At 45.5% G+C, this 26,112-nt stretch overlaps 1 protein-coding gene across 1 annotated transcript in view; it reads right to left on the reverse strand.

The window, feature by feature from the left end:
* Positions 1-26,112, reverse strand: part of LOC137322209 (dynein axonemal heavy chain 8-like) — a 1,675,662-nt gene that overhangs the window by 1,066,313 nt on the left and 583,237 nt on the right. Inside the window, exon 31 of the mRNA XM_067985325.1 lies at positions 22,666-22,804. Coding sequence (XP_067841426.1) covers positions 22,666-22,804 — 139 coding nt within the window. The remainder of the gene's footprint in view (positions 1-22,665; positions 22,805-26,112) is intronic.

Genomic DNA, 26,112 nt, shown 5'->3' on the forward strand with positions numbered 1-26,112 from the left:
TTAAGCCGGAGATGAGGAGAAATTTTTTGTCTCAGAGGGTCGTGAGTCTGTGGAACTCCCTTCCCCAGAGAGCGGTGGAGGCAGGGTCATTGAATACTTTTAAGGCTGAGTTAGATAGATTCCTGATTAACAAGGCAGTCAAAGGTTATCGTAGGTAGACGGGAAAGTAGGGTTGAGGTCACAATCAGATCAGCTATGATCTTATCAAATGGCAGAGCAGGCTCCAGGGGCTGAATGCCCTACTCCTGCTCTTAATTCGTATGTTTGTATAATCCTAACTCATCAGGCATGGAGGAGAGAATGAACCGAGCATTAAAAACAATGCTAATGAAGTTTATTAAACAATCCTGAAAGACGTGGGACCAATTGCTGCCCTTGGTATTAATGGCTATGAGATCCACTGAGTCACATACCACCAACGTTTCACCCCATGAGTTAATGACAGGGACAGTGATGAGAACTCCTGAACATTTGATGTATCAGGATATGTCTGAGCCTCAGTATCAGACTCCAACAGCGGTATGTTACATGATCAGCTGCAAAAGACAATGGTCTTTGCAGCCGTTAATATTGGACAATCTAAAAAGGCCAACAAAATGTATTTTGACACCAAAGTCAAAACAGTAGAATTGAATGAGGGACAGCCAGTGATGGTAAAAACATACCATTTACTTTGCTGGACCGTATCCCATTGTGGATAAAGCCAGTTCATCTGTGTATAATGTATTCCTGAAAACGGGAAAAGGAAAATGGTTCCATGTCAACCAACTAAAAGAGTCAAGGGAGATGTACATGGTGTAATCAGCCCGACGGAGGAAGAGATTACTCACCTCCCTCCTATGCTATGGGACGAGGAGGGTGACAACATCTTACATCCACCTGTGGTAGGACAGAGGGCCACCAGTCCCAGGCGATTGAGACAAAGGCCGGTCCGTCCACCTGATATGTACGCTCCTCCATGGGATTACAGATAAAGACGGTTACGGTATGTAAATGGCAGAAGACATTTAAACAAAACCGAATAAAGTCGATCATAAAACAAAAAGTAATAAGATATTAACAAAGAGCTAACATTACTCATAGGTTTCGTTTTGTCCTAGGTCCTGACTTGAGGTCAACATCGGGAAAAGCAAACGAAACATTAGCAAGAATGAAATTACTGTTTGTAATGATAATATGTATGTTAATATTGTGTGTAAACAAATATCAAGTGAAAAGTGAAGAATGTAGCATTTTGGGCACACCAAGGTACTGAGGATAAAGGACAGACATGGGTAATACCACGGAACAGAACAAAGTCACAGCTCAGAACCTTATGGCTCGATCAGGAAGGAACAGGAGTCAGATTACATTGTAGGTACAAAAGAGAACAGAATACCATACAACTTCCCCAGATCAGTGGAAGAAGGAAATGGATGACTCAGGGCATGCTATCATACTAGGCCCTCTTAAAAAAAGGGTGGGACAGGTAAGGGTCCCCTACTCTATGGAATCCACCCCTGAAAAGGAGGATAGTGAAGAAAATGATCTAAATTGGCCAGCATTTAATAAAAGACATAAGGGACTGTTGAGCTGTGGCACCATCTTCAAAAAATATAGTGAGAGGGGAGGGCTTGCCATATTTATAGCAAGGCCCCAGCAACGAAGGGCAACCAAAATATTGTGCCCTCCACAGAAGCTAGGCCTCAAGAATGGTCTGGTAGTAATTCACACCCACGAGGCACTACATAATAATGTGAGGTACGAGATTGCACCAATGGTATTTAATCTTAGCGCCGCACATATGCTCCCGGGGCTATGTGACCCAAAACACGAAGAATTTTATCAAAAATTGGTAGAACAACAGATTAAGGATTTTGTTCGGAGAAATGCAGGCAAGGATCTGGATGAGCCTTGGCCACCCGGACATTCAAGCACCCTGGATTAATGTTGTCTGGGACAATGTTACAACCACCCCTATCACCAATAATACGGGGACCCACAATAGAAAGAGGCGAGGATTAGGAGAATGGTTAGGGATCAGAGACACAACTGGAACGGCAGTCTGGAACCGGATAGACATAGAGAGCATGTGGGAACACAATGAGGTTATGCAACAGCAAATGAAGGGAATCCTGAGTAAAACAAATAAAGGGCAGAGAGGTGAAATTCTGGAACAACAAGAAGGACTGCAGTCCATAAAGGAAATGGTAGATGGGATGATTAAGATAAGAAGGAAGATTAATGAAATAATTATAATAACGAAGTATGAGATCAGAACATGTCACCTGTGCTATATACGGAGGGCTTTTAGTGAATCCAGTACAACAGGGCTTGGAAGACATTGAAAATAATAGGGTACCCAACTTTGTAAGTGATAAAACCCTTAAGGATTAGTTTAAATTTCATAAAAATGTGAATAGCACCGACTGTTGCAAATCTCGGAGATATGGTTTGACCTAATATGTCTGGTGACCGTGTAACATAGATGCAGACAATAAAACAGAGAGTGGGTTGGTACCGGTGGCTATGTGTTTACCACGGTCAATAGAAAAGTATAAATGGGAAGCGTTTAAGGTAAAATCCATTGGAACTATTGAGGAGGATGTGCATAAAGCATTTATACGATTCCCCAAACAGCTAATGAGAAAGGGAGCCACATGGAAGGCCCCTAGTCTGGATTGTTGCACCAGATTAAGAGGATCCTGGATATGTAGGTGTGATAGTACAACTCCAGGCATACCTGCCTGTGGGTTTACCTAGATGGCCAGTCTCCTATGTGTACAATGCAACTGCAAATATGAGATGCCCACCAATTAAAAAGTGTCTATCTAGGACTAGGGGAATATTGTGTGACTATCACAAAAGTCAGGTGTGAGCATGGCGACAAAATGTGCCCGATAGAATCCCCAGCCTTTTATTTCATACCGTCGGAAGTGACAAGATAGGGCATATCATCCTGATACCCATGGCGACCCACGATATCACCACGATTCAAGTTAATATATCAATGCAGCGTGGTGCCCTGAAACTGATCCAGTTTGGACATCCAATACTCCCATTATCCTTGAGTTTTAAATTCATCATAGAACATACTAAGACTTCACAGAAGCACCTTATAAAAATGCAGGGTGAGAATGTAGAAAAAGCGATAAACATGCTAGGTGCCCATGAGTTGTGGGAGAACAGTATATAACACCTTGGGATAGAATGATTAGTATGCCTTTAACATGCAAGCATAATTATCAATTATGATAATCTGCTTATGTGTAATGTGGAGTTTAATCTGCAAGCACGGCAAGGAAATATTCGTTAAGCATTTGTCACAGCAAACCCATCCTGCACACTCGGAGCGGAGCTACAGGCGGGAGCGGACCTAGGAGAGAGCGCGGGACTCGGAGACTACTAAAGGCCCAGGCTCGAGGGCCTACCCGCACTCGGAGCGGAGCTACAGGCGGGAGCGGACCTAGGAGAGAGCGCAGGACTCGGAGACGACTAAAGGCCCAGGCTCGAGGGCCTACCCGCACTCGGAGCGGAGCTACAGGCGGGAGCGGACCTAGGAGAGACCTACGTGAGTCCTTTTCCCCAGCGTGGAGGGAGCTTCATGGGCTTTTTCAAAGGCAGGGGGCGGGGCCAATTCATTGGTACCCGTATATAGGTGGAGCGGTTGCTAAACCCGAGACACTACACTAGTAGTGACTCCCACCCTCCTCTAACCTTTTGGGGGGTAGAGGGAATTTAAAGGGTAGGTTCGTTTTTATATTTTGTTTTCAGGGACTTAACTCCTGGACCGAAGATAAATAAGAAGCAAAAAGTAATCCAAAGTGGGACGTCACCAAGGAAGAGGTAAGTGATTGGTTGGTGAGTATTTTCCTGCTGAATTTGTCTAAGGTTAGAGTTTGTGGATTCTAGGGTCTCTGTTGTGTAGTGGGGGACTGCTGTTCAGCAAGGGCCCGTGAGTATACCTTTTAATTGAAGTGAAATTGGTGGGATTCATTTAATTTGAATTAATTAGTTAAAGGGTAAGTCATGTCAGGACAGCCCAGCCTCGTGTTATGCTCTTCCTGCTCTATGTGGGAAATCAGGGAAATGTATCCAGCTGCAGCTACTGACAAACTGCATTGCGGCACTGGAGCTGCGGATGGATTCATTATGGAGCATTCGCGATGCTGAAAACGTCGTGGACAGCACGTTTAGTGAGATGGTCACACCGCAGGTAAAGGTTGTACAGGCAGGAAGTAAGTGGGTGACCTCCAGGCAGAGTAAGAGGAGCAGGCAAGCAGTGCAGGGGTCCTCTGTGGCCGTCCCCCTCTCAAACAAATATACCGCTTTGGATATTGTTGAGGGGGATGACTTATCAGGGGAAGGCAGCAGCAGCCAACTTCCTGGCACCAGGGGTAGCTCTGCTGCACAGGCTGGGAGGAAAAAGAGTGGAAGAGCTATAGTGGTAGGGGATTCTATCGTAAGGGGAACTGACAGGCGTTTCTGTGGCCGTAAACGTGACTCCAGGATGGTTTGTTGCCTCCCTGGTGCCAGGGTCATGGATGTCACTGAGCGGCTTCAGGGCAGTCTCAAGGGGGAGGGTGAGCAGGCAGAGGTCGTGGTCCACATTGGGACCAACGACATAGGTAGGAAGGGAGATGAGGTCCTGCATCAAGAATTTAGGGAGCTAGGTAGCAGATTAAAGAGCAGGACCTCAAAGGTTGTAATCTCTGGATTACTCCCAGTGCCACGGGCTAGTGAGTATAGAAATAGGAGGATAGAACAGATGAATGCGTGGCTAAAGAGTTGGTGCAGGAGGGAGGGTTTCAGTTTCCTGGATCACTGGGCCTGCCTCTGGGGAAGGTGGGACTTGTACAAGTCGGACGGGTTGCATCTGAACCAGGGCGGGACAAATATCCTTGCGGGGAGGTTTGCTAGCACTGTTGGGGGGGGTTTAAACTAACTTGGCAGGGGGATGGGATACAGAGTGGAGCTACAATAGGGGGTGATGTGCAGCCAAATATTGAGAAAAAAACAAGTCAGCTTGGAAGACAGGGCAAATATGTAAGAGCAAGGCTGGATGGCATCTATTTTAATGCAAGGAGTCTTGCAAATAAGGTGGATGAACTGAAGGTGTTGATAAACACATGGGAGTATGATATTGTTGCTGTCACAGAGACATGGTTGAGGGAGGGGCAAGACTGGCAGCTCAATATTCCGGGGTACAGAATCTTCAGGCGAGACAGAGGGGGAGGTATAAGAGGAGGGGGGGTCGCAATATTAATTAAAGAATCAATTACTGCCATAAGGAGGGATGATATATTAGCAGGTTCCTCAAATGAGGCCATATGGGTGGAGCTTAAAAACAAAAAGGGGGCAAGCACTTTGATGGGAGTGTACTATAGACTCCCAAACAGTCAGGGGGAGATAGAGGAACAGATATGTAGGCAAATCTCAGAAAATTGTGCAAATAATAGGGTAATAATAGTGGGGGATTTCAACTTCCCCAATATTAACTGGGATACTCAGAGTGTAAAAGGCTCAGAGGGTACAAAATTCTTAACGTGCATCCAGGAGAGCTTTTTGAGCCAGCATGTAGAAAGTCCTACAAGAGAGGGGGCGGTACTGGACCTAATTCTAGGGAATGAGTCCGGCCAAGTGGAAGAAGTGCTAGTAGGTGAGCACTTTGGTGACAGTGACCATAATTCAGTGAGATTTAAGGTGGTCATGGAAAAGGACAGGGAGGGGCCGGAAATAAAGGTTCTAAATTGGGGGAAGGCCGATTTTAATATGATAAGGCAGGATCTGGCCAAAATGGACTGGGATCAGCTGCTTGTAGGAAAATCCGCATCGGAGCAATGGGAGTCTTTCAGAAGGGAGATTGAGACCATACAATGGCAACATGTTCCCGTAAAGGTCAAGGGTGGTTCCAAGAACTCCAGGGAACCTTGGATGTCAGGGGATATACGAGAATGGATTAGGAAAAAAAGGAGGGCTTTTGGCAGATACAAAAGGCTAAGGACGGAGGAAGCCCTAGAGGAGTACAAAAAGTGCAGGGGGATACTTAAAAAGGAAATTAGGAGATCAAGGAGGGGCCATGAAAAAACTCTGGCGAGCAAAATAAAGGAAAATCCTAAGATGTTTTATAAGTATATTAAGGGTAAGAGGATAACTAGGGAAAAAATAGGGCCCATTAGGGACAAAAATGGCAATCTGTGTGTGGAGCCGGAAGATGTAGGAGGGGTTCTAAATGAATTTTTTGCATCTGTTTTCACTATGGAGCAGGACGACGTAGACAGAGAAATACGACAGGGGGACTGTGATATACTCGAACATATTAACATCGAGCGGGAGGAGGTATTGGCGGTTTTAGCAGGCCTAAAAATGGATAAATCCCCAGGCCCGGATGAAATGTATCCCAGGCTACTGTGTGAGGCAAAGGAGGAGATTGCGGGGGCTCTAACACATATATTCAGAACCTCTCTGGCCACAGAGGATGTGCCAGAGGACTGGAGAACCGCTAATGTAGTACCATTATTCAAGAAGGGGAGTAGGGAAAAACCGGGGAACTACAGGCCAGTGAGCCTAACATCAGTGGTAGGAAAATTATTGGAAAAAATTCTGAAGGACAAAATTAGTCTCCACTTGGAGAAGCAAGGATTAATCAGGGATAGTCAACATGGCTTTGTCAAGGGAAGATCATGTCTGACTAATTTGATTGAATTTTTTGAGGGGGTGACTAGGCGTGTGGATGAGGGTAACGCAGTGGATGTGGTATACATGGATTTCAGTAAGGCCTTCGATAAAGTCCCGCACAGGAGACTGGTCAAGAAGGTACGAGCCCATGGAGTCCAGGGTGCCTTGGCACTTTGGATACAAAACTGGCTTAGTGGCAGAAGGCAGAGGGTGATGGTCGAAGGTTGTTTTTGTGACTGGAAGCCTGTGGCCAGTGGGGTACCACAGGGATCTGTGCTGGGGCCCTTGCTGTTTGTGGTCTACATTAACGACTTGGATATGAATGTAAAAGGTATGATCAGTAAGTTCGCTGATGATACAAAAATTGGTAGGGTGGTAAATAGCGAGGAGGATAGCCTCAGTCTGCAGGACGATATAGATGGGTTGGTCAGATGGGCGGAACAGTGGCAAATGGAATTTAACCCGGAAAAGTGCGAGGTGATGCACTTTGGAGGGACTAACAAGGCAAGGGAATACACAATGAATGGGAGGACCCTAGGCAAGACAGAGGGTCAGAGGGATCTTCGTGTGCAAGTTCACAGATCCCTGAAGGCGGCGGAACAGGTAGATAAGGTGGTAAAGAAGGCATATGGGATACTTGCCTTTATTAGCCGAGGCATAGAATATAAGAGCAAGGAGGTTATGATGGAGCTGTATAAAACACTGGTTAGGCCACAGCTGGAGTACTGTGTGCAGTTCTGGTCGCCGCACTACAGGAAGGATGTGATCGCTTTGGAGAGGGTGCAGAGGAGATTCACCAGGATGTTACCAGGGCTGGAGCGCTTCAGCTATGAAGAGAGACTGGGAAGATTGGGTTTGTTTTCCTTGGAGCAGAGGAGGCTGAGGGGGGACATGATTGAGGTGTACAAAATTATGAGGGCCATAGATAGGATGGATACTCAGGAGCTTTTTCCCTTCGTTGAGGGTTCTATAACAAGGGGGCATAGATTCAAGGTAAAAGGCGGGAGGTTTAGAGGGGATTTGAGAAAGAACTTTTTCACCCAGAGGGTGGTTGGAGTCTGGAACTCACTGCCTGAGAGGGTTGTGGAGGCAGGAACCCTCACAACATTCAAGAAGCATTTGGATGAGCACTTGAAATGCCATAGCATACAAGGCTACGGACCAAATGCTGGAATATGGGATTAGATTAGACTGGGCTTGATGGCCGGCGCGGACACGATGGGCCGAAGGGCCTCTATCCGTGCTGTATAACTCTATGACTCTATGACTAGGAACATGAACCAGTGATAAAGAAAACTTAACAACCATGGACAATGCTCAAGGTATATGAAGTGGATCGGTCAAAAGATTAGTCAGATCCACTTGAGGAGGGACTGTCGGAGGGGTTCAAACCCTATTTTAAAATTATGAAATGAAGACACAAAGGGTTAAGTAGCCCCTTTAAGGACTTGGACATTCACTTGGACAGTATCTTTCCCCAAGGGTTAACTCATCCCTTGACATTACATTTGGACAGTATAAAGTCAAAACTGCAAAGACAACAAAATGCAATCAGCTAACAATGGGCATTTGGACATCAGTTTAACACTGCAAAAGCAGCACAGTACAAAACTTCAACAAGCTGTGATTTTCAATAACAACTGAGAAGCACGAAAGACAAAAGCTTCGATAAGGTGCCACATTATAGGTTGTTACGCAAGATAAGGGCTCATGGGGTTGGGGGTTGGGGGTAACATATTAACATGGATAGAAGATTGATTAAGGACAGAAGACAGAGAGTAGGGATAAACGGGTCATTCTCAGGTTGGCAGGCTGTAACTAGTGGGCTGCCGCAAGGATCGGTGCTTGGGCCTCAGCTACTTACAATCTATATTAATGATTTAGATGAAGGGACCGAGTGTAATGTATCCAAGTTTGCGGATGATACAAAGCTAGGTGGGAAGGTAAGCTGTGAGGAGGACACAAAGAGTCTGCAAAGGGATATAGACAGGTTAAGTGAGTAAGTAAGAAGGTGGCAGAGGGAGTATAATGTGGGGAAATGTGAGGTTATTGACTTTGGTAGCAAGAATAGAAAAACAGAATATTTTTTAAATGGTGAGAAACTCGTAAATGTTGGTGTTCAGGGAGACTTGCATGTCCTCATACAAGAAACACAAAAGTTAACATGCAGGTACAGCAAGCAATTCGGAAAGCAAACGGCATGTTGGCCTTTATTGCAAGGGGTTGGAGTACAAGAGTAAGGACGTCTTACTACAATTGTACAGGGCTTTGGTGACACCTCACCTGGAGTACTGCGTACAGTTTTGGTCTCTTTATCTAAGAAAGATATACTTGCCTTAGAGGGAGTGCAACGAAGGTTCGCTAGATTAATTCCTGGGGTGAGATGAATGTCCTCTACTCTCTAGAGTTTAGAAGAATGAGAGGTAATCTCATTGAAACATATAATATTCTGGTGGGGCTTGACAAGGTAGATGCTGAGAGATTGTTCCCCTGGCTGGAGAGACTAGAACTAGGGGGCATAGTCTCAGGATAAGGGGTCAGCCATTTAGGACTGAGATGAGGAGGAATTTCTTCACTCAAATGGTTGTGAATCTTTGGAATTCTCTACCCTAGAGGGCTGTGGATGCTCAGTCGTTGAGAATATTCAAGGCTGAGATTGATAGATTTTTGGACTCTAGGGGAACCAAGGGATATGGGGATTGGGCAGCAAAGTGGAGTTGAGGTTGAAGGTCAGTCATGATCTGATTGAATGGTGGAGCAGGCTCGAGGGGCCGTATAGTCTACTCCTGCTCCTATTTCTTACATTATTATGAGAACACTCACAGCACTCACAAGACTCTCCTTACCCGCTTCCCTTCACTGTCCTACAATCACTGGACCACACCAATGAAACTCGACACATCATTTGACGCAACCATCACCGCAGCAATCGACGCAGCAATTGACACCTTACTTTGAGACCTAGACAGCTGTCTTGACGCTTTATAAAGGTTGCATGTATTACTTGCTTACTTTTCTTTATGCTTGCTTGTAGGAATCAGGTAGAGTAGTCCACATATTGACTGAGTTGCTTCATGCTTATGTGCTCTTTTTGACTCATTAAATAACCATTTTGATGAACAAAACCATCGCATCAGGGTGCCTTTCTTTGTCCAACTATCATCCAGGTCCACGAATCTCTGGGAAAGACTCAAATTTCTCCACAGACCTCACTAGAGTTGTCAAGGTAAGAATACTGCTCTCTTACTCTCTGCACTCTCTGCTCACACCTCTACCACCTACAGCCTCACTATTATCTCAGTATAAGGGGTCGGACATTTAGGACTGAGATGAGGCAGAATTTCTTCACTCAGAGGATCGTGAATGTTTGGAATTCTCTATCCCAGAGGACTGTGGATGCTGAGTCGTTGAGTACATTCAAGACTGAGAGCGACAGATTTTTGCACTCGAAAGATATCAAGGGAAATGGGGATTGGGCGGGAAAGTGGAGTTGAGGTTGAAGATCAGCCATGATCTTATTGAATGACTGAGCAGGCTCGAGGGGCTCCTATTTCTTACATTATTATGAGAACACTCACAGCACTCACAAGACTCTCCTTACCCGCTTCCCTTCACTGTCCTACAATCACTGGACCACACTTCACTACACTTCCTCCTCCTTACACTTACCACTATGACAACCCTTATTTACCCACAACTCACATCTCACACACTGACTACCGGCTATTTCACCGTAACAGGCACATTTTCTAAACACCTCACAAGATGCTTACTAACTTAGTCCCTTCTTTCTTGTAGGAGAAAGTCACACACAAAGAGAGTAAGAAAGAAAGAAAGAAATTGCATTTATGTAGCGCCTTTCATGACTTCAGGATGTCCCAAAGTGCTTTACAGCCAATGAAATACTTTTGAAGAATAGTCACTGTTGTAATGTAGGGAAATGCGGCAGTCAATTTGAGCACAGCAAGGTCCCACAAATAACAATGAGATAAATGACCACATAATCTATTTTAGTGATATTAGTGGAGGGATAAATGTTGACCAGGTCAACAGGAGAACTGCCCTGCTCTTTTTCGAAAGAGTGCCTTGGGATCGTTTACATCCACCTGAGAGGGCAAACGAGGCCTCGGTTTAACATCTCATCTGAAAGATGGCACCTCTGGCAGAGTAGCATTCCCTCAGTACTGCACTGGAGTATCAGCTTAGATTTTTTTGCTTAGGTCTCTGGAGTGGAGCTTGAACCCACAACCTTCTAACTCAGAGGTGAGTGCTGACTCTGAGCCATGGCTGACACAACTCCAGACAGCAGGCTGGCACTGAAAAAGGGCGAGCTCGCCAGTAAACCCTTTCCCCCTCAAAGAAAACACACTGGCCATCATGGGCAGGGAGAGTGTCGAGGCCTTAGAGGAAACATTGCGCAGGATTTCTTCATGCATAATTCTTTGTCCATTTTGACTTGTTTCTCACCCCACACACTCTGCATGACAAGCTGCAGATTCTTTCACCACCCACTTCTCTCCCTCTGCTCTCCCTTCACACCACAAGCTGATCTTTGCCCCTCTCTTTCATTTCAGGAGGGGAAAATGTGGAAGCACCTGTGCTGTTGGCGAAAGAGGAGGACAGCATCCCAGCTGTAGTGCTGAAGTATTGTGCTCCAGAACTAGCTGCGCCTCTAGCCAAGCTGTTCCAGTACAGCTACAACACTGGCATCTACCCAACAATGTGGAAAATTGCCCAGGTATGTCCTGTCCACAAAAAGCAGGACAAATCCAATCCGGCCAATTACCGCCCCATCAGTCTACTCTCAATCATCAGCAAAGTGATGGAAGGTGTCATCGACAGTGCTATCAAGCGGCATTTACTCACCAATAACCTGCTCACCGATGCTCAGTTTGGGTTCCGTCAGGACCACTCGGCTCCAGACCTCATGACAGCCTTGGTCCAAACATGGACAAAAGAGCTGAATTCCAGAGGTGAGGTGAGAGTGACTGCCCTTGACATCAAGGCAGCATTTGACCGAGTGTGGCACCAAGGAGCCCTCGTAAAATTGAAGTCAATGGGAATCAGGGGGAAAACTCTCCAGTGGCTGGAGTCATACCTAGCACAAAGGAAGATGGTAGTGGTTGTTGGAGGCCAATCATCTCAGCCCTAGGACATTGCTGCAGGAGTTCCTCAGGGCAGTGTCCAAGGCCCAACCATCTTCAGCTGCTTCATCAATGACCTTCCCTCCACCATAAGGTCAGAAATGGGGATGTTTGCTGATGATTGCACAGTGTTCAGTTCCATTCGCAACCCCTCAGATAATGAAGCAGTCCGAGCCCACATGCAGCAAGACCTGGACAACATCCAGGCTTGGGCTCATATGTGGCAAGTAACATTTGCGCCAGATAAGTGTCAGGCAATTACCATCTCCAACAAGAGAGAGTCCAACCACCTCCCCTTGACATTCAATGGCATTACCATCGCCGAATCCCCCACCATCAACATCCTGGGGGTCACCATTGACCAGAAACTTAACTGGACCAGCCACATAAATACTGTGGCTACGAGAGCAGGTCAGAGGCTGAGTATTCTGCAGCGAGTGACTCACCTCCTGACTACCCAAAGTCTTTCTACCATCTACAAGGCACAAGTCAGGAGTGTGATGGAATACTCTCCACTTGCCTGAATGAGTGCAGCTCCCAACAACACTCAAGAAGCTCGACACCATCCAAGATAAAGCAGCCCGCTTGATTGGCACCCCATCCACCACCCTAAACATTCACTCCCTTCACCACTGGCGCACCGTGGCTGCAGTGTGTACTATCCACAGGATGCACTGCATCAACTCGCCAAGGCTTCTTCGACAGCAACTCCCAAACCCGCGACCTCTACCATCTAGAAGGACAAGAGCAGCAGGCACATGGGAACAACACCACCTGCACGTTCCCCTCCAAGTCACACACCATCCCGACTTGGAAATATATCGCCGTTCCTTCATCGTCGCTGGGTCAAAATCCTGGAACTCCCTTCCTAACAGCACTGTGGGAGAACCGTCACCACACGGACTGCAGCGGTTCAAGAAGGAGGCTCATCACCACCTTCTCAAGGGCAGTTAGGGATGGGCAATAAATGTCGGCCTCGCCAGCGACGCCCACATCCCATGAACGAATGAAAAAAAAGCCTCCCTAAAGATGCACCATCAGTTCACCACTCTCACCCTCGCAAGCACCAGCTCAGATACTGGCACCACATGTACTTTAGAGGCTAGGTTAAAGGAGGTGTCCACATATGGTGAATCGCCGAGCACATATGCAGATACTAGGGCATGGGGATAGGACGCCACAGGTGGCAGCTCGCCAGAGGGTGAGATCGCTTACTAGTTCTGCTGCAGAGGACTCAGATGAGGACATCGAGGGCCCAGGCTACCGAAAAAGGCTGATGGGCACATACCAGGAAATGTTAGGTGCACTAGGCAGCCTGCCAGAGAGCATGTGCAAAATGTTGCAGAGCATGGAGTCGAACTCCAACTTCGTACAGAGCACGGACACTATTCTGTTCAACATGACCGTGCAATGAGCTCCATGAACATGGCAGTTGCATCCCACCATGCTGGAGCTTCTGCTGACCGCTCTGGCAGCTTCTGTGGCAGCTCACACTGCTGAATGGTCGTTCAGAAAACGGCCATCTTGGCTCTGGGGGGCAATGTTGACTGGGGCTTCCAAAGTGTCACAGCAGTCCTGCACTATGTTCTCACACAGAGCAAATGGTGCTGAGGCACCGTCCCAGGAGATCTGCTGTCCTGTCTCAGGGTGACAGCATGCCTTCTCCCCCGCCACCCACTTTGCCAGTGCTCTAGTTTGTGCCACACAGCCAGCCAGGCCAGGCTGCTCCGACCCAGGCCGAGATACTGCAGTCCGCAGCCGGGTGCTCTAGGCCCAGAGATACACAAGGTCGCCTGCCACAGCCATCTACAGTGTCCTCAATTAAAGCTCAACAGCCTTCCATCTCCCACGGGAGAAACAGCTCCTAGGAGCACTTGGATAGGCAAAGTAGCACACAAGGCAGGCACTAAAGGCTGGCACAGGGGTGATTCTTAATTATTTCTGATCCTCAATGAGCTGGTCTCTGACAGCTCTGGCAGCTACGGGTACTGGTGGTCGCTGCCTAATCTCCTCTTCTTCCTGCTCCTGCTCCTCCGCTCCATTCTCCTCCTGCTCGTGCTCCTCCTCCAGCATTTGTTGATGCCCAGGTATGGTAAAGGCTCATCCTTCATGATGGCGAAGTTGTGGAGCCTGCAGCAGACGACCACAAATCTGGATACCCGCTCAGGGGTGTACTGCAAAGCTCCTCCAAAATGGTCCACGCAAGTGTTGCTTGAGCATGCCAATTGTTTGCTCGATTATATTTCTGGTGGCGGCATGGCTCTTGTTGTAGGCCAACTCTGTGGCTGTGTGCGGGTTCCTGACAAGAGTCATGAGCCATGCACAGTGGGGATAGCCATTGCCACCCAATAGCTAGCCTGGTTGGGATAAAGGCAGCACAGAGGACTGGAGCAGGATGAACGAGTCATAACTGCTGCCAGGATAGTGGGCACAGACCTGCATGATGTGCTGCCTATGGTCGCAAACCAGCTTTACCTTGAGGGAGTGGCATCACTTACGATTGATAAAGATGGAGATGGAGGAGCAAATCTGCTAGCAACTTTCAGAAAGACGTAAAAGCAATAGACTACTGATAATACGGGTCTTCAATTCTCCTCATACAGGGAATACTGGGGAAAAAACAATGTACAGAGCAAAGAGGAATTGCTGAAATGTGTACAGGAGAACTTTCTTGATCAGCATTTTTCCAACAAAATGAGGAAGGAAAGAATGCTGGATTTGGGGAATGAAGTGAGGCAAGTGGAGCATGCTTCAGTGGGAGAGTATTTGGGAAATAGTGATCATTATCATTGCCATTAGATATGTGTAATTATGGAATAACACAGCTCCTCGTATTATCATTAGGTTTAGAGTAGTTATAGAAAGGGACAAGGAACAATCAAAGGTAAAAATAGTTAACTGGAAGAGGGCTAATTTCAGTGAGTTGAAAAGTGATCTGGCCCAGGTGGATTGGAATCAAAGATTGGCAGGTAAAACAGCAAGCCTTCAAGGAGGAGCTAGTTTGGGCAGATATTATATATATTCCTATGAGGGGGATAGAAAGGGCATCTAAAGCTAGAGCTCCCTGAATGACTAAAGAAATTGAGATAAAAATGAAACCCAAAAAGAGGTTTATGATAAATGTCAGCTTCACAATACAGTGGAGAATCAAGCAGAATACAAAAAATGCAGGGGAGTAGTGGGTAACGTAAAAGGGAAAGCTATAGTTTTTTTTAATAAACATATAAAGAGTAAAAGGATAGTCAAAGTAAGGGTGGGGCCGATTAGGGACCAAAAAGGAAATCTTCTTGTGGAGGCAATGGCTTTGCTGAGATGCTAAATGAGTACTTTGAATCTGTTTTTACGAAAGAAGAGGATGCTGCCAATTAACAGTAAAGGAGGAGGGAGTAGAGAAGTTGAATAAGATAAAAATAGATAAAGAGGAGGTATTTAAAAGTACTTAAAACTTGAATCACATCTGTATCCCAGATAGAATCACTTGGCCCCGTTCAAAAAATGGGAGAGGGATAAACCCAGTAACTACAGGCCAGTGAGCCCAATGTCAGTGGTGGGGGAACTTCTAGAGATCATAATCCTGAACAAAATGTATTGTCACTTAAAAAAAAAGGATAATAAATGACAGCCAACAAGGATTTGTTAAAGGTAAATCATGTCTGATAAATTTGATTGAATTTTTCGACGAAATAACAGTGAGGGTTGATGAAACTAGTGCAATTGATGTGTATATGATCTTTCAAAAGGCGTTTGATAAAGTGCCACATGATAGAATTGTTGGCAAGGAGTAGTGGTGAGTTGTGTCTTCCAGGGGTCGTTATTAGGACCACTGATCTTTTTGATATATATTAATGACCTGGACTTGGGTATAGGGTACACAATTTCAAAGTTCACAGATGATGCAAAACTTGGAAATGTAGTAAACAATGAGGATGATAGTAGCAGACTCCAGGAGGACATAGACAGACTGGTGAAATGGGCAGACATGCCAGATGAAATTTAATGCAGAGAATTGTGAAGTGATGCATTTTGGGAGGAAGAATGAGGAGGGCCAATATAAAGTGAATGGTACAATTTTAAAAGGGGGCAGGAGCAGAGACCTGAGGGTTCATATACACAAATCTTTGAAGATGGCAGGACAAGTTGAACAAGTTGTTAAAAAAGCATACAGGATCCTTGCTTTGATAAATGGACGTATGGCGTATCAAAGCAAAAAAGTTATGCTAAACCTTTACAAATCACTGGTTCAGCCTCAGATAGAATATTGTGTCCAATTCTGGGCACCACACTTTAGGAAGAATGTTGAGCCTTGGAGAGGGTGCACAGGAGATTTACTAGAATGGAACCAAGGATGAGGGACTTCTACATGGAGAAACTAGAAAAGCTGGGATTGTTGTTAGAGGATGTTAACGGGAGATTTAATAGAGGTGTTCAAAATTATGAGGGATTTTGATAGAGTAAATAAGAAGAAACTGTTTCCACTGGCATGAGGATCTGTGAGCAGAGGACACAGATTTAAGATAATTGGCAAAAGAACCGGAGGGGAGATGAGGAGTTTTTTTTAACGCAGCGAGTTGTTATGATCTGGAATACACTGCCTGAAAGGGTGGATAGTGGAAGTAGATTCAATGGTAACTTACAGAAGAGAACTGGGTAGATACTTGAAAAGGAAAGGTTTGCAGGGCTATGGGGAAAAAGGAGAGTGGGATTAATTGGATAGCTCTTTCAAAGTACCGGCACATACAAGATGGGCTGAATGGCCTCCTTCTGTGCTGTATGATTCTATGAAATAGCCATTTGGTTTGGTTGTCCTTGTTCAAAACTTGAACCACATCTGTGTCCCAGATAGAATCACTTGGCCACAACATCTTTACTGATGAATAAGAAAATAAGAAACAGAAGCAGGAGTGGGCCATCCGGCCCCTCGAGCCTGCTCCGCCATTCAACAAGATCATGACTGATCTTCTACCTCAACGCCATTTTCCTGCACTATCTCCATATCCCCTGATGCCTTTAATATCTAGAAATCTATCGATCTCTGTTTTGAATGTACTTAATAACTGAGCCTCCACAGACCTCTGGGGTAGAGGATTCCAAAGATTCACCACCCTCTGAGTGAAGAATTTTCTCCTCATCTCTGTCCTAAATGGCCTACCCCTTATTCTGAGACAGTGACCCCTGGTTCTAGACTCCCAAGCCAAGGGAAACATCCTCCTTGCATCTACCCTGTCCAGCCCTCTAAGAGTTTTGTATGTTTCAATGAGGTCACCTCTCATTCTTCTAAACTCTAGGGAATACAGGCCTAGTCTACTCAATCTCTCCTCATACGACCATCCCACCATCCCAGGAATCAGTCTGGTGAACCTTCGTTGCACTCCCTCTTTGGCAAGTATATCCTTTCTTAGGTAAGGAGACCAAAATTGTACACAATAGTCCAGGTGTGGTCTCACCAAGGCCCTATATAATTGCAGTAAGACATCTTTACTCCTATACTCAAATCCTCTTGCAATAAAGGCCAACATACCATTTGCCTTCCTAATTGCTTGCTGCACCTGCATGTTAGCTTTCAGTGACTTATGTACAAGGACGCCCAGGTCCCTTTGAACATCAACATTTCACAATCTCTCACCATTTAAAAAATATTCTGCATTTCTGTTTTTCTGACCAAAGTGGATAACTTCACATTTTTCCACATTATATTCCATCTGCCATGTTCTTGCCCATTCACTTAGCCTGTCTATATCCCCTTGAAGCCTCTTTGCATCCTCCTCACAACTCACATTCCCACCTAGTTTTGTGTCATCAGCAAACTTGGAAATATTACATTTTGTCCCCTCATCCGAATCATTGATATAGATTATGAATGGCTGGGGCCCAAGCACCAATCCCTGCGGTACCCCACTAGCCACAGTCTGCCAACCTGAAAAAGACACTTTATTGCTACTCTGTTTTCTGTCTGTTAACCAGTTCTCAATCCATGTCAGTATATTGCAACTAATTCCACGTGCTCTAACTTTGTTCACCAATCTCCTGTGTGGGACCTTATTGAAAGCCTTCTGAAAATCCAAATACACCACATCCACTGGTTCTTCCTTATCTATTCTACTTGTTACATCCTCAAAGAACTCCAATAGGTTTGTGAAATATGATTCCTCTTTCATAAATCCATGTTGACTCTGCCAAATCCTATTATTATTTTCTGAGTGTCATGTTATCGCATCTTTTATAATAGATTCTAGCAATTTCCCTACTATTGATGTCAGGCAAGCAGGTCTGTAGTTCCCTGTTTTCTCTCTCCCTCCTTTCTTAAATAGTGGGGTTACATTGGATACCCTCCAATCTGCAGGAACCTTCCAGAATCTATAGAACTTTGGAAGATGACAACCAATGCATCCACTATCTCTATAACCACCTCTTTCAAACCCTAGGATGTTGATCATCAGGTCTTCGGGATTTATCGACTTTCAGTCCCATTAATTTCTCTAGTACTATTTCTTTTTACTAATGCTAATTTCTTTCAGTTCCTCATTCTCGCCAGACCCTTGGTTCTCTAGTATTTCTGGAAGGTTTTTTGTGTCTTCTGCCGTGAAGACAGACACAAAGGGCTCTATTTTCGCATCCGTGATTGGGTGAGTTCGTGGCGGGGGGGCTGCGAAAATCCGGGATTCCCGGGGCGGGCCCGGAGCCCGGCTCCAACCCGCCCCATTTCCGGGTTCCCCAGTGACTCGCTCACATGCGTGCGCAGTCCCCGCATGTGGGACTCCCGCCGGCAATTAAAGCCAGTGGGGTGCCACTTAAAGTACTTGAACAGGTACTTCCGGTTGTTTACAGACCTGATTGACCTGATATTTTAGGAGGGATCGGATTTTGCAATTAACTGAGACTGTTTCCCATACTGGGGGAAACACTCCCAGTTGAAATGGACGTGTTGCAGCCACCAGCCTGCAGCGCTGCAAAGGTTTATTTGACACGTGGTGGGGGGAGACCCTCACTCATTGCAGGAGGCCACTCTGTCACTTTGGACAAAGTTTGGCCTCCACCACCCTCCTCCTAACAATCAAATGCATAAATTTGCACACTTACCCCGGTGTCCAGACACATTTACCTACCTTGCAGACCCCCTCAAATTTACATCTTGCGGATGGGGGCCGCCGTAGCTGCAGTCATGACCTCCTCATAGGGCGAACAGCATCACCAGCCTCGCCAACCACGCCGTCCACCTCTGACACGTGGAGCTCCATAACACAGTGCAGTGACACATCCACCTGCACAGCAGGAGGGAGGGCAACCGCAGAGAGAGATGCTTTGCACTACCCTCGTCACAGGGTCTACAGACCGAGGCTCAGCTTCCGTGGACATATAGTCGTTGACATCTGCAGCCTCCTTCATGTCGAGCTGCTCCCGGCTGGCCCAAGCACCATCTTCTTACCTGTAGCTGTCAAAGTCACCACTGCCCTCAACAACTTCTCCTCCGCATCCTTCCAGGGTGCTACCGGGGACATCACCGACGTCTCTCAGTCGTCTGCACAAAAGAGCCCTGCAAATACACCTTCACCTACTCTGCTGTGACACAATGGGTGGCATGAGTTGTGGGTCTTCATAGTGATCCTCAGGAAAGGGCATTATTGCACAAACCAGGCAAGATTCGCAAAGACGTGGCAGTAGTGGTGCCAATATAATATGTTATGTGAGTTGATCAGAAATTAAATATAGGTAAACACCATGACAAACCCTCAAAAACCCTTCATGCTCACGACACGTTTGCCTTACGCTTCCGATTGCACATTTGTGATGCATGCCCTGTGGCTGCAGCACAGGTAGTGGCAGGTTGAGTGAGGCTGACCGTGAAAGAGATGCATCAGAGGGTGAGTATGAGATACGGCCATGAGATTGTATGAGGATTGGGTTGAGTGGTAGTGGTGGGATGAGTAGTGGCAAGGTGAGTAAGTGCAGGTAAGATGAGGATGAGCTTTGAGTGGGTGTGAGGGGTGATGTGATAGAATAGTGTTGGCAGTGCAGAAGGAGATGTGGGATGGGGGCGGTGATGTGGCAGACGAAGGGGAGGGGAATGAGTAAGTGTACTCACTTTGGCTGACCTACTTAGGTGATTGAAGCACCTCCTGCACTGTATGCAGGTGCACCATATGTTGGTGGTGCTGGTGACCTCCTCTGCCACCTCGAGCCAAGCCTTCTTGGTAGCAGAGGCAGGCCGCTTCCTCCCGCCCGCCGGGGGGATGATCTCTGTCCTCCCCCTCCTCCTCACCCCATCCAATGATACCTGGAGTGAGGCATCGCTAAACCTGGAAGCAGCCTTCCCCCTGGGCTGCTCCATGCTGTAATTTTTCGTATTTTCGTATTTTCTGCAGCATCAATCAGTGGAGGACTGCTCCTTTAAATAGCATGCGCAGTCCGCCCGTCACGCAGCTTACCAGCGGGAAACCCGGAAGCACAGGTAAGTGGCTCCAATTATCCTGTAATTGCGTGCGGAGTACCCCGATTTCACCGGGCACGTTACCCACGCGCCCGGTCGACTCCCCGTTGAGAACCCGCCGCCCTGCTAATATCGAGCCTAAAGTATCTGTTTAATTTCTCTGCCATTTCCCTATTCCCCATTATAAATTCTCCCGGCTCTGTCTGTAAAGGACCCACATTTGCCTTCGCCAGTATTTTCCTTTTTAAATACCTATAGAAGCTTTTACAGTCCATTTTTATGTTTCTCACTAGTTTACTCTGATATTCTATTTTCCCTTTCTTTATCAATTTATTGGTCCTCCTTTGCTGAATTCTAAAATGCCCTCAATCCTCAGGCTTACTGCTTTTTCTGGCAACTTTATATGCCTCTTCCTTTGATTTAATACTATCTTCAATTTCTCTTGTTAGCCACGGTTGGACCACTTTTTCTGTTGGGTTTTTGTGCCTTAAAAGAATGTATATTTGTTGCAAATTATATACTCATTCTTTAAATGTCTACCTTTTAATGTAGTTCTCCAATCAACCATAGCCAACTTGCACCTCATACCTTCGTAGTTTCCTTTGTTTAGATTTAAGACCCTAGTTTCGGATTGAACTACATCGTTTTCAAACTTAATGAAGAATTCTATCACATTATGGTCACTCTTCCCTCAGGGCTCCTTTACAACAAGATTTTTAATTAACCCCTTCTCATTGCACAATACTAGATCTAAAATAGCCTGATCCCTAGTTGGTTCCTCAACATACTGATCTAGAAAACCATCTCGTATACATTCCAGGAATTCCTCCTCCACAGTATTAGTGCTAATTTGGTTTGTCCAATCTATATGTAGATTAAAGTCCCCCATGATTACTGTATGACCTTTGTTACATGCACTTCTGATTTCCTGCTTTATACCGTGCCCTATGTTACCACTACTGTTGGTGGCCTATAAACAACTCCCACCAATGTTTTCTGCCCCTTGCTGTTTCTTAGCTCCACCCAAGCTGATTCTACATCTTGATCTTCTGAACCAAGATCCTTTCTCACTATTGTACTGATCTAATCCTTTACAAACAGCGCTACCCCACCTCCTTTTCCTTTTCGCCTGTCGTTCCTAAGTGTTGAATATCCTTGAATATTCAGTTCCCAGCCTTGGTCACTCTGCAGCTACATCTCCTTAATGGCAATTAGATCATACCAATTTACTTCTATTTGTGCCATCAATTCATCTACCTTGTTGCGAATTCTGCGTGCATTCGGATAAAGTGCCTTTAATTTTGCCTTTTTAACATTTTTTCCTGTTTTGACCTTATTTGCTGCTGGCCTTTGTTTTCCCTTCCTTCCAATTTCACTTATTACTTTCATGCCTTCCACTGCCAGCTTTGTTGCTCTCCCTTCTGAATCTCCTCTCAGGCTTCCATCCCCCTGCCAAGTTAGTTTAAACCCTCCCCAACAGCACTAGCAAACCTCCCAGCAAGGATATTGGTCCCAGCCCTGTTGAGATGCAACCCGTCCGGCTTGTACAGGTCCCACCTCCCCTAGAATAGGCATTTCTGTGACTTTCTGGTTGGAATGGCTACCTATTCTGAAACATGATGTGGAGATGCCAGTGATGGACTGGGGTTGACAATTGTAAACAATTTTACAACACCAAGTTATAGTCCAGCAATTTTATTTTAAATTCACAAGCTTTCGGAGGCTTCCTCCTTCGTCAGGTGAAACATCGTTCACCTGACGAAGGAGGAAGCCTCCGAAAGCTTGTGAATTTAAAATAAATATTCTGAAACAGGCAATGAAAAGGATTTCACATTTTTCCATTTCTATTGTAACTCCTCTCTACTCTGTATCACACCCTATTCACTGGCAGAAAGGCAGGGCCTGCCAATGCCATTTCGATATCTCCCTTTTGACAGCACAAGGGTAAACTCACATTCTTCACTTCACTGCACAGAACATCAGTACACCAACTTACTCTGTCACTAAAGAGTTCAGCTTTTAAAACCTTTTTGAAATAAACCAAGTTAGGTCAGTGCAATCTACAGTTGTGCACATTATTTGTGAATCTGTATTGGCAGTGGAAATATTGTAATGGTTGTTCACATCATTAATGTAAAATTAATATAGTGTATATTAATGCTAGTTTAGAATTTGCATATTAATATACTTGTTTATAAATCAGGAAAATATAGAAATAACCAAATTTAGACATTTTATTCTAACAGGCAAAGCACATATATAAATTACATTCAAGTAACACCATTTTTAAAAATGGGGCTCAAAGTAATGACAATCCTCTATCTGTCTTCACTTCCTTGCTTTCAAAAATTATATTAAGAACACAACATTTTTAGGAACAGAAAAAGGTCACCATGCCAAACAAGCTCATTCCTTTTTCTCAGATCATGCACCACTTACCTAAATTCTGTGAATCATAAGTGCTCTCTTGACGATTTTTCGACTGCCTCCACTGTTGCACCTTACGGCTCACTTCCAAAAGCATCTGGATTGTTCGGTTAATACCATGCTGAATATCATCCAGATTCGGTACCATAACCTATACCCCAAAAAGCAATGTAAAGTTACTAAAAAAGATTTTAATTTTGCATCAACATGGCCTGGCTTCGAGAAATGCTTATCATATCCCAGCATAATTCTGATGAAAATGCATATTTCAATGCACTATTTCCAGTCACTCCCATTATATAAAAATTCTATTGGAAGTATAAAGGGCTGATAATGCTTTCCTTGCGTAGTGGTGTCAGGACCGCTGTTTGTCAGGCATTGTGCCTGCTATAAATGAACGTAAGTTCATTGAAAATTTCAGCACAGCACTCTCAGTTCATCGTGCATGACTTGCTAAAAGTGCAAATGTCAGGGGACGGTATATCCCTGAGCAGCAGCTCTTAAAGGGTTGCAGCTCACTCTTAAGGCTGTCCTGCAGGAGTTGAAATATCTGCATGAACACAAGCAGGCTGAAGAGGTGTATTTCATCAAGTGGATTTGGAAGTAATGCTGCAGGAGCTCCTGCAAAGATGGGCGGCTGCTATCGGAGCATAGGCCCATCATCCAGTGAAGGCCAGTGCCAGAGCAATATGGATGGAAGGGGAAAAAGATGAATGTAGTGTTGGTTGTCCACTTAACCTGAGAGCAGAGTCAGGCAGAAATTTTCTGGTGTCTGAGCATCCTTTCAACATGTTACCTTACAATGCATCTGAGCAGTGCTTTACTGTAAGCTTGTTGCTGCATCACACACAGTGACCAGCACTCTGCCAGCTCTCCATGCACTTTCCTGAATGGTTCAGGCTTGATGCCAACACCAACGGGCGAGTGGCACACCCGCTCCGTCGACTTCATGCCCATTTTGGGTGGAAGTCGAGATCCAAGTAGTTTGCTCTGGTAGAATCTTCACTTTCTGAATCCATGTTTGCTGCTATGAACGAGACTATCATTACACAGGTAATCCTTAAGTTTCCTCCTGGTAATTGATTCTATTATTTTACATGGTGTTGATGGAAGATTATAGGTCTATAGTTAGCCTGGGATAAAAGCGGAAAATGCTAGAAATATATAGCAGGTCAGTAAGCGTCTATAAAGAGAAAATATAGATATGACCCTTCAGCAGAACAGGTCGGGGTGAAGGGGACAAACCCACAATGTCATAAAATCATAGAATCATTAAAAGTTACGGCACAGAAGGAGGCCATTCGGCCCATCGTGTCCATACCGGACGAAAAAGAGCTATCCAGTTGAATCCCACTTTCCAGCATTTGGTCTGTAGACCTATAGGTTACGGCACTTCAGGTGCACATCCAAGTACTTTTTAAATGAGTTGAGGGTTTCTGCCTCTACCACCCTTTCAGGCAGTGAGTTCCAGATCCCCACCACCCTCTGGGTGAAAAAATTTCTCCTCAGCTCCCTTCTAATCCTTCTACCAAATACTTTGAATCTATGCCCCTAGTCACTGACCCCTCTGCTAAGGGAAATAGGTCCTCCCTATCCACTCTATCTAGTCCCGTCATAATTTTATATGCCTCAATTAAATCTCCCCTCAGCCTCCTTTGGTCCAAAGAAAACAACCGTGCTGGCTTTCCCTAATCCATCAACTCTTGTCCAAGTGACTGCTAATTCTGTCCAGGATTATCGTTTCTAAAAGATTCCCCATCATCAAGGTTAAACTGAGTGGCCTGTAGTTGCTGGGTTTACCTTTACACCCTTTTTTGAACAAGGGTGTAACATTTGCAATTCTCCAGCCCTTTGGCACCACCCCCGAATCTAAGGATGTTTGGAAATTATGGTAAGTACCTCCGCAATTTCCACCCTTACTTCCCTCAGCAACCTAGGTTGCATCCCATCCGAACCGGGTGACTTATCTACTTTAAGTACAGCTAGCCTTTTTTGTACCTCCTCTTTATCAATTTTTAGCCTATCCAGTATCTCAACTACATCTTCCTTTACTGAGACTCTGGCAGCATCTTCTTCCTTGGTAAAAACAGATACAGAGTATTCATTTTGTATCTCAGCCATGCCCTCTGCCTCCATGAGTAGATCTCCTCTTTGGTCCCTGATCGGCCCCACCCCTCCTCTGACTACCTGTTTACTGTTCACATGCCTATAGAAGACTTTTGGATTCCCTTTTATGTTTAACGCCAGTCTATTATATTCTCTCTTTGCCCCTCTTATTTCCTTTTTCACTTCCCCTCTGAACTTTCTATATTCAGCCTGGTTCTCATGTGTGTTATCAACCTGACATCTGTCATATGCCCCTTTTTTCTGCTTCATCTTACTCTCTATCCTTTGTCATCCAGGGAGCTCTGGCTTTAGTTGCCCTACCTTTCTCCCTCGTGAGAATGTACCTAGACGGTACCTGAACCATCTCCTCCTTAAAGGCCGCCCATTATTCAATTACAGTTTTGCCTGCCAATTTTTGATTCCAATTTACCTGAGCCAGATCTGTTTTCATCCCATTGAAATTGGCCCTCCTCCAATTGAGTATTTTTACTTTAGACGGGTCCATGTCCTTTTCCATAGCTATTCTAAACCTTATGATGCTATGATTGCTGTTCTCTAAATGTTCCCCCACTGACACTTGCTCCACTGGGCCCGCCTCATTCCCTAGAACCAAGTCCAGCAATGCCTTATTCCTCGTTGGGCTGGAAACATACTTATCAAGAAAGTTCTCCTGAACACACTTCAAATATTCCTTCCCCTCTTTGCCCCTTATATTGTTACTATCCCAATCTATATTAGGATAGTTGAAGTCCCCATTATCACAAGTGTATTGCTTTTGCACCTCTCTGTAATTTCCCTGCAAATTTGCTCCTCCATCTCCTTCCCACTAATTGGTGGCCTATAGAATACACCCAGTAGTGGTTGTTGGAGGCCAATCATCTCAACCCCAGGGCATTGCTGCAGGAGTTCCTCAGGGCAGTGTCCTCGGCCCAACCATCTTCAGCTGCTTCATCAATGACCTTCCCTCCATCATAAGGTCAGAAATGGGGATGTTCGCTGATAATTGCACAGTGTTCAGTTCCATTTGCAACCCCTCAAATAATGAAGCAGTCCGAGCCTGCATGCAGCAAGACCTGGACAACATCCAGGCTTGGGCTGATAAGTGGCAAGTAACATTCGTGCCAGACAAGTGCCAGGCAATGACCATCTCCAACAAGAGAGAGTCTAACCACCTCCCCTTGACATTCAACGGCATTACCATCGCCGAATCCCCCACCATCAACATCCTGGGGGTCACCATTGACCAGAAACATAACTGGACCAGTCATATAAATACTGTGGCTACAAGAGCAGGTCAGAGGCTGGGTATTCTGCGGCGAGTGACTCACCTCCTGACTCCCCAAAGCCTTTCTA

The sequence above is a fragment of the Heptranchias perlo genome, chromosome 5, assembly GCF_035084215.1.
Source record: "Heptranchias perlo isolate sHepPer1 chromosome 5, sHepPer1.hap1, whole genome shotgun sequence".
Taxonomy (NCBI): domain Eukaryota; kingdom Metazoa; phylum Chordata; class Chondrichthyes; order Hexanchiformes; family Hexanchidae; genus Heptranchias; species Heptranchias perlo.